The 10,000-nt window shown below is 45.1% G+C and overlaps 1 protein-coding gene across 1 annotated transcript in view; it reads left to right on the top strand.

The window, feature by feature from the left end:
* The window catches only part of trim46a (tripartite motif containing 46a), a 29,354-nt gene that overhangs the window by 18,450 nt on the left and 904 nt on the right, over positions 1 to 10,000 (top strand). Inside the window, exons 9-12 of the mRNA XM_063198262.1 lie at positions 89 to 430; positions 3,204 to 3,433; positions 6,234 to 6,301; positions 9,818 to 10,000. The exon at positions 9,818 to 10,000 is cut by the window's right edge and continues 904 nt beyond it. Of these exons, the coding sequence (XP_063054332.1) occupies positions 89 to 430; positions 3,204 to 3,433; positions 6,234 to 6,301; positions 9,818 to 10,000 (823 nt within the window). The remainder of the gene's footprint in view (positions 1 to 88; positions 431 to 3,203; positions 3,434 to 6,233; positions 6,302 to 9,817) is intronic.

Here is a 10,000-nt window from a genome sequence, read left to right as displayed (position 1 = left end):
CATTTAATCAATTAGCATAAACTTGAGCAAAAGATTACAACATGAGTTGTAATGTAACTGACACGCCCCTTTCTGTCCCGTGCCGCAGCTCCATTGGCTCCTGTCATCGACACTCAAAAGACGTTAGCCTATGACCAGCTGTACCTGTGCTGGCGACTCCCACAAGACTCGGCCCAGGCCTGGCACTACTCCGTGGAATACCAGCGCAGAGTGGGCGGGGCCGGCTCTGTTTGGGGTGGGGTCAGGACTGAGGGCAAAGGGCCAAACTCCTCCGGCGGTTGGCTGAGGATAGACGACGTGGGCGGGACAAGTGCTGTGGTTGACAGGCTTGAGATGGACAGCGTGTATGTGCTGAGGGTGAGGGGGTGTAACAAGGCAGGATTTGGGGAGTATAGCGAAGAGGTGTACCTGCACACTCCGCCCGCTCCAGGTGAGACAAGCACACCGATATGCACACACACAGGCACAAGCACACAAACGCACATGCACATGCTCGCATGCATCAACACACACATGTACACACACACAGAGTTTAGACTATTCTAATGACCCAGCACTGACAGGGCGCTCTTTGAGGGCCATTAATATTATATTTAAATAGTGTCTAAAGTAACAGTGTCTAGACTAGTGTATAGATGTATATTATATACTTTAACATTATATAAAGTATATTCTTTTCCATTACATTACATACACTTAATGAAAGTAAATTAATTCACAGGTGGCTTTTTACATATTTTGATATTTTTGCAATGATTATGAAGCCTTTGTACTGTATGCCGGTGCAATGACATCTATCTTCTACATGTGCATGTACATGTTGGTGGTGTATCTAAACAAAATTTTGGATCTCTCCATGCTATCTGATCTCCATTCTTATCTTGTCCTTTTGTTTTTCTTATCTTCCTCATCTATCTTGTGTTTCTCATCCCTTATTTCTCCACATGATCCATCTCTCCCTGTCTTTCTCTCTCCCTCTCTCTCTTACTGTCTTCAGGCCGACCACAGCGCTGCCACTGTCGCTGCCTGCATCCGTTTTGTTCAGCACTAAAGTGCTTACCTGCGAACCATCCGCGTTCATACCAGACTCTGAACTTTTCCACACGTGACTGTGTGTTACCTGGATGAAACGTGACGTGCAAATTGCCGTCACGGTTTGCAGAGAAAAAAAAGTAACCATTATGAACCAATTTTACGGTTTGCGAACGCTAAGATCTGCGACGTGAACACGCCGGCCGGTTCGCTATTTAGTGCAGGAACGGGTGCTAGCACGGTTCTCAGTCGGCCTGAATGCGTCATCTGTCTCATCTCTTCTCACCCTGCTCTGTTCCTCAGCACCAAAAAAGGCATCAACTTATCCCACGCTCCTCTCCTCTTCCTTCCCATCCTTTCTTCCTTTCATTCCTCTCAATCTATTTCCTCTCCCTTTTTTCACTTACTCGTTCTTTCCTTCTTCGACACCCCTCTCTTTCGCACATGTATCTTTAGCAACAACACTTTAGCAACAACAGCACTGTTCCACTTGGGCCTGCAGAGATAGCACTTACGTAACGAAGAGAGAGAGAGAGAAAAAAAAACGTTGGCTCGCTGTTACCCTGCTGACCCTGCAGTGAACATATAGATCTCTCTCTCTCTCTCTCTCTCTCTCTCTCTCTCTCTCTCTCTCTCTCTCTCTCTCTCTCTCTTTCTCTCTCTCTCTCTCTCTGTCTCTCATCTCTTCTTTTCCTCTCTCCACCTCTCCTACTTCCTTTCCTTTCATTTCTTTTCAATACTCTCCCACTCCTTCCTCATCTCCCTTTTCATTTTCATCTCCTCACTCTATCGATCTCTTTTTTTATTCCTCTCTCTCAACCTCTCTCTCTGTCTGCCACATCCCTCTCTCTCTCTCTTGTTCCATCTCCTTTCCTGTGTCTCTGCCATGTCCTCCCCTCTGTCTTTACTTCAACCCACCCCGACTCTCTCTCTCTCTCTCTCTCTCTCTCTCTCTCTCTCTCTCTCTCTCTCTCTCTCTCCCATCCCTCTGCACCTCACTTCCCATCCCTTTATCGCCCTGTCTCTCCCAGGCTCTCTGGCACACCTCTGATTCTTTCATTCGTTTATCCCTTTCACCCCTCTCCTCATTGCTCTGTGCCCTCTCCTCATTGCTCTGTGCCCTCTCCTATTCTCTCTCTTTCTCTCTCTGTCACCCCACTGCACCTCTCGCATCATCCCCCATTCTGCCGTTGCTCCACTCTGATGTCTGTTCCTCATATGCTGATGGAAAGTATCAGTGGTTTGACCCCTGACCTCTGACCCTGAGTTGACCTGACCTGCCCTGCCTTACCTTCTGTAGCCTACACTGTATCATGCCAACTCGTCAATTTCTGACTACCGTTGACCAGACTGCAATTTTTGAGGTCTATGCCCTTGGGAGTCGAAATGTGAAGTTCGCCTCAAAGGCGCCCCCTTGTGGCAGCGTAACTTCACTGACGTTTACAGTTAGGGAAAGTCCAGGGTTAGGGAATGCGATTGCAGTCAGGTCAACGGTAGTCAGAACTTGACAAGTTGGGATGAGGCTGTGTTGCCTCCTGATTTGTTGGCTTGTCCTGTGACCTCGCACCCTCCTTCGCTCACCCTGTTTATCTCCCCCCTCCCTCTCCTTTCTCTCTCTCCCCCCCTCTTCCCCCTCCAAACCTTAACCCTACCTCTCTCATCTTACTCCCCCTTTACCCCGTTACTCCTCTATTTTTCACTCTGCCTACCTCCGCTGCCCCGTTCCTGTCTTCTCTTGTCCTACTACCCTTCTTTTTTTGCCTTGCCCCCTTTTTCTTCCCCTTTCTTCTCTCTATCCTTTACTTCTGTCTGCTTATGCTCCTGCTCTCTCCTTCTCTTGCCTGTCCTGAATTCTGCTTTCCCTCTTCCCCCTTCCCCTCTTCTTCTGCTTTCTTTTCTCTCTATTTTTCTGCTCCCTCTGTCTCTTTCTTTCTCTCTCTCTCTGTCCTTCATCTCTTTCTACTATCTGTGTCTTTTCTGTGTTTTTCTCTTTCTCTATATCTCTCTTCCCTCTGTCCCTTGCCCTCCCTCCGCGCCTCTCTGTCTCTCGCTTTCTCCCTCTCTGTCTCTCCCTCTCTCCACTCTGTCTCTGTCACTGTCTCTCTTTTGCCTCTCTACCTCTGTCTGTCTATCTGTCTGTCTGTCTCTCTTTCTCTGTCGGGGGGTACCAGTGCTTGCGTTTTCTCTGGACTCTCGCTGGGGCCTGCACGCTGACCGCCTGGCGCTGGGGAAGGGCCAGACGTACGCGCGGAGCGTGCCCGGGCTCGCCCTGCTGCAGGCAGCCGACCGCACCCTCACTTCCTGTCACCTGACCTCCGACCTGCTGGTGGCCGACCTGTCAATCACGCAGGGCCGGCACTACTGGGCGTGCTCGGTGGAGCCGGGCTCCTATTTGGTCAAGGTGTGTTGCTGTGTACTGTGGCTTTGTTTGTACTGTAAGTTTTGGCAAAGGACGCGCTCAACTTCTTGGAAAAACGAAAGGCTTTGGGTGCGAGATAAAAAGTATCAACTTAAGGAAGAAAAATCCGCACTCACAAACTGCGTCTCATTATTTATTTATATTACCACCATGTCCAAAAAGCAAGCGCGTTTCGGCTATCAAGCCTTCATCAGGTACCACGCACTGATGAAGGCTTGATAGCCGAAACGCGTTTGCTTTTTGGACATGGTGGTAATATAAATACATAATGAGACGCAGTTTGTGAGTGCGGATTTTTGTTTGAACTGTCCAACTGAATATCTGGCCTCTCGTCCTCTCTCTTGTTGCCTTGTGCTTCTCTGATGCTCTGCCTCCATGGAGAAAACAATGATGTTTCCCTGCTGTCAGCCTAGGCACAACAGCTTTTGAGGACTTTTTCTCATTCCGCATCACAATTACGAATGACAAAATGGCCTTTTAATAGTGCTTTTGTGAGATATTGAATGAAACCTCTATCTGATGTCTTGCCTTGCATCACAAGACTACAAGTAAAAGGAGAGGACATACGGGAGGTTAGATAATGAGTAGGACCCTTCATTTAGTTACAAATGCTGGTTAAGGTGCGTGAATGTGCTATGATAATCTGTGACTGTTATTTGACCTGTGACTCCTGGTTGACTGTCCTGGTTACACACATCGGATTCTGTAAGTTGATTTCTGACTGTGTCATAGGCAAGCAAGTGGTTGAACCACTTTGACAATTCATACAACTCACAATTCTCTTGATTGACATTTTCATTCCAAGTCAGTTTATAAATAAAATAATAATGAATGAAATAGAGTAAAGTGCAAGAAAGTCCTTGTGCACAACCCTTCAGCTGTCCAGGTGCAGGTGTAAGGCAGGAAAAGGTGATCAATATGAAAAGTTCATAAACACCGCACACTGGATACTGTTCTTTTTTTCTCTTTATGTATTTGTAGCGAACAACGTGTTTTGCCTAGTGCGTCTTCAGGAGCGAACAGGAGCGGAGTATTGATCAACACCATGCATCAGAGATTATGTTTTTTTAGATATTTGCAATCAAAATGTCTTGTAAATGATGGGAGTATACACAGATTTCTCTCCTCCATGCCTTTCCATCCTAGTGCGTAGTTATTCCACCCTCTTATGTCCTTTGTCTGTTCCTCTCTGATGTATCCGTGTACACAATATTTGAAGCATGTAATATTGGCACAGGAGTGGATTTCTTTGAATTTTGATCATCATGACCTGTGGTCACATAACAAAAAGTGGTTATGTAATAGCAATTGCAGTGATGGAACAGAAGCATATGGTGTCAGAGCATATGTTCTGCTTAATGCCCTCATTCTCTTCTGGGAATACAAAATAATAATACAAATTCATAGCTATGACGGTGGTCAACATGATGTAATGATACTAGATATGGAGAGATTGTGTAAGTACTGTATGTTGTAGACAGGGGATACTACCAGGTCTCATTGTAATAAAATATGTTTTTCTAAATGGTTCGATATGAACCACAGTGTTTTGAGGAGTACGATACCCAAAAGCTGTGCTAAATAGCAAAGTACATTTGTATAAAATGAAACAATAATTCTGACTGTCGCTTGATAGGATCGGAAAGCCACAATTGGGGTCAGGTTCAGGAGGTCACTCGTTCGAGACTTTGGAGGCTTTGGTAACTGGTGACTGGAAGAGAGAGTGCAGGACAGTAAATAGTCTGATTAAACAATTTAAGCCAGAGCAACACGCAAAAAACGCCTGCTGAATGCCTAAGCCCTTTTTGGGAAAAGGTGCCCTCAGCCCAACCTAGTGAATATCTCAGCCTCCGAAGAAGATAAAAACATGAAATGAGTTGCATTTAAAAGCTAGGACCCTCGTCTTGCATTAGAGTGTGTTCACTCAGCTCCTAACATTCCCAAATTTTTGGATGTGTCATAGCATCTCTATAAGAGGGTATGTCCGTCCGTCCGTCCGTCCGTCCGTCTGTCTGTCTGTCTGTCTGTCTGTCTGTCTGTCTGTCTGTCTGTCTGTCGGTCAGTCTGTCCGTCTGAAATGCATTCTTGAAATTGTTATGCCCTCCTGTGTCCACAAAGCAGCATTGCATAGACGGACGCATCTTTGTCCGCCTGTCGGACATGTTACTGTAATAAAAACCTCAAATCTCACGAGCCTGAATGTTGCGTCCATGCAGCTCCAGACGTCTGGGTAAATGTTGCGTATACGCAGCATCAGTCTTAAATGGGTTAAGGTGTATACCTATTCACAATCACATTACAGCACAAGTACTTTGATTTCTCAACTCCAGTTTTGTGTGCACAAGACTTTTAAAACTCTGACGTTAGTGGAACAAAGGAAGTAATTTAGATTTCTCTAAGTACACATCAACTTTACCTGTACAAACACACCAAGCGTGCCAAGAGCGGCAACACAGATGGAATTACTTGACTGTACAGTATAGAGGAGCTGACACCAAAAGAGATAAAAGCAATTTGGGCGACAAGAGGCAACTTGAGCGACACACGAGTGACAGTTTGTAGTTGACCTTCACAGAATATTACGGTAATGAACTATGATGCAATTCCGCGACAGCTGCCATGGAATGTTGGAATGCTTGCATTCTGCTTTTCACGGTCATACTCTGTCGCTTCTATCGCTCGTGTCACAAAACAGTCCAGTGACTCTTTGTACCCTTTTTTCTCGTCTGGTGTGTTGGTGTGGTGAAGGGACTGACACTGATGTGATGTGCTTATGCTGTAGGTGGGAGTCGGACTGGAGGCCAAACTACAAGAATGGTTTCATCTGCCACAGGACATGGCCAGCCCAAGGTGAGGACAAGTGTGTGTGTGTGTGAGTGTGTGTGTGTGTGTGTGTGTGTGTGTGTGTGTGTGTGTGTGTGTGTGTGTGTGTGTGTGTGTGTGTGTGTGTGTGTAGAGTTGAGAAAGATTTTATTGTTGTATATGCCACTGTATTTACTCATGCACGGTGACACAGAGCAGTAGTTCACTTGGAAGTGTGCGTGTGTGTGCGTGTGTGTGCGTGTGTGTGTGTGTGTGTGTGTATGTGTGTGTGTGTGTGTGTGTCCATGACCAAAGAAGGCGTGCACACACACACACACACACACACACACACACACAGACACAAACACATGCCCCCTCTCTCTCTTTCTGTGTATCTGTCCGTTATTTGTCTGTCTGGCTGGCTTTGCATTCCAGCGCTGGCGGATTGATAGGATGACTTGGATGAGCAAAAAGGTTCTGTGATTTAATTTGTGATAATCTTGTGCAATCCAAACAAAGCCTCCTAAGCCTTCTCAGAACATGTGTTGACTAAATCCCATCAAACATAGTTTCTCATGTCAGAGACAGGATCAATTCATGGAACTAATGTATGCTTACTGGCCGAGGCAGAGGAGAATTTGCCAAGGAATTGCGGCATTGTGTTATGTAATTTTGGATGGATACACTGTAGATGAGATGAGTGATTACAATGCACAATACTATACCTGATAACATTGCGTAACACATTCTTGTAGCCTCTTAAACCTTATCTCAGATCAGATAATGCATGTGGCCCACCTTTTAATACCCTTTTCTTGAGCATCAAGCAGATTCTGAGAATTATTGTGGTCTTTGTTACAATTCTAGGTCAATCATCTCATGGAATGATTGGAATGGAATCTAGGCCATTGTCAGCCGCTGAGCTGATTGTGCATAGCGATGATGATGGAGAGAAGTTGTTCGGCTGAACCATTGTCTATGTCTACACTGTATTCCGATTAGAATTCTACTCTCTTAGTGTTGAATTAACTCAGCGAAATCTAACGTACAGGGGGGTTCTGCTTGTGTGGTGGTGGCAGGCTTTCATGTCTAGTATGCTCCACATAGCAGAGCTGGACTGGGCTGGGATATTAAAAAAAAACCCATCCTGGGTATTTTTGCCATAGACCAGCCCATCACAGAGCGATCATCACTGCCTTTCTACGCTATTATGATTAGCCCAGTCTACTCTCCATCTTAAAGATCGACCAATGGGAGATGAGATGAATGATAACATTACGTAACACATTTGTGTAGCCTCTTAAACCTTATCTCAGATAAGATCATGCATGTGACCCACCTTTTAATGCCTTTTTCATGAACATCAAGGAGGAGATTCTGAGAATGATTGTGGTCTAGGTCAATCATCTCACAGAAAGATCAGGAAGAGGAATGAGACCAATGAGAAGCCCCATCTAAACCGGGGAAATGCCCTGTATGGCAGATCACTTGTGCAACCCTGGTATACAGTAGCGAGAGAACACAATACTCCACCACTACACATGACTTAAACGCACAGATCATATCAGAAGCTGACAAAATGGATTGAGAAAGTTCAAGTTGTGCCATGTGGTTTACTTCTGGTACTACTTTTAAAATATTTTTGGGGGCTTTGGATTCTTAGCCTTTATACAGAGAGGATAGTAAATATGGAGATATGAAAGTATTGGGAGAGAGGTGGGGAAAGATTAGGAAATGACCCATGCTGGATTTGAACCTGGGTATCCATGGGCAATATATTGCCCAGGCATGATACTAGGCATGCACTGATACCGATGCTGGTATTGGTATCTGCCCTGATACTTGGCCATTATACTCATACTGGTGCTCGTCAAACTTTTGCCGATACTAGGCCCCGATACTGCTATTACAAGAAACAATGCAACATCTCATCACATTTCTTTGACTTGAAAGCGGCATTGGAAAAAAGCGCTGTCTCATCTATTCCCTGACATTGAAACCTGTATGGAAATGGACAATGAAACAAATATCACAGATGGAAAAAAACAAGGCTGTGCATTTATTTTCACTGTATGTTGGGCGTAAAAGTATTGGTATTGGTACTCGGTATTGGTAAGTATGCATATTAATGTACCGGTACTCGTATCGTTTTTTAAAAAAGTGGCATCGTGCATTCCTACATGGTACGTCATGTAAGTGCACTGCAGCACAGCACCTCCACCTCGGTTAGGAGGCCTTTGCAGTCTTACGGTTGAGAATGAATGGAGTCCCCTTAGCGCTGTAGCGCAGGTCTTGTGTAAGCCGCTACCAAACATTACAAAAAGAGACGAAAAGGAGGGGACAACGCCCCCTTAGGAGACCAAACTTGAGCACACTCCTTTGCATTGGGTAGGCGGAGTTTCAATCCTGTTTCTCTAATCTACCCTTATAGGAACTAATATGTGGCAGCACTTTTACTGGGTGGTATAGTGAGGCTGGGAGGTCCACCTCTTCCACCAGTTCATGATAGAATATACAGCACAGTGAATGAACACATACCTATGCAGTATAAGTACTATGAAAACATGCTATGCTCAGGCCCTGCTGTGCTGACTTGGCCTCAGCGATCCTCTTCACAGCTGTTAATAACTGCCATGATGGCTACCATGTTTATCGTTTACTGAGATGTTACTTTGTCATTTTCCTAATGTGAACAAGTTGAAGGCCGCTGCGGCCTAAGGGCTAGAGTCTTAGCCTCTTTGGATGGAAGACTATATGATTTGACTGATGATATGATATCTGTAATAAAACGTGGATGGTGTCGTACGGCCTCTGAACTGCCACTGCACTGTCTGATGGGCTGATCTTTAGGGACCTTACGCTGTAGCCTACCTAAAATGTACCGGTAATTGTAAATGAATATGGATAGTTTCCGTCTGCCAAGAGTAATGTAACAGAAAAGTGTAACTGGAGCAGGTTGCTCTCCATGGGACAGGCAAGATGCAGTACATAGCTAATGGGACAGTCTGAAAGATCTGCTGAAGAACTGGGACGAAAGCATAAACCAGTGTGATCCGCTCTGTTTACTTGAATGAGACGCCATAACGAGGGCAATGGAAAAATACATTATCTGATGCCTTGTGAGCTTATCAATTCAAAGCCAGTGGCCAATTTTATAATGGACGTGGGTTAAACTATCTTGCATGTGCAAATGTACCGGGAGTTGATCCATTAAACAATACTGTTCTCAGGCTGAATATACAAGTTGATTCAGCCAGGATTGTCCCAAAGGAGATAAGGCAGATGGCTACACTATACTATAATGCTGTACTTTACTACGAAGTATACTATACTATACTATACAAAACAATACTATATGAAACAATACTATACTATACTGTACTATACTATACTATACTATACTATATTATACTATACTATACTATACTATACTATAGGCCTACTATTCTATACTGCCCTACAAAGGCAAAGTACAGTAACTCTACATATTTTATACCATACTTTAGTACAATACTATACTGTACTATGCTATGCTATACTATACTATTTCCTTTTTTGACACAGGTATGATCCAGACAGCGGGCACGACAGTGGGGCAGAGGACGCCCAGGACAGCCCTCCCCCGTTCTGTTTCCTGACCATGGGCATGGGCAAGATCCTGCTGCCCCACCAGGGGGTGACCCACACCTCCTCGGCGGGCCACCCACTCACCACCACCCCCCTGCCCCCCCGGCTGGGGGTGTGCCT

The sequence above is a fragment of the Engraulis encrasicolus genome, chromosome 5 (assembly GCF_034702125.1).
Source record: "Engraulis encrasicolus isolate BLACKSEA-1 chromosome 5, IST_EnEncr_1.0, whole genome shotgun sequence".
NCBI lineage: Eukaryota > Metazoa > Chordata > Actinopteri > Clupeiformes > Engraulidae > Engraulis > Engraulis encrasicolus.
This window is presented reverse-complemented; position numbering and strand designations above follow the sequence as displayed.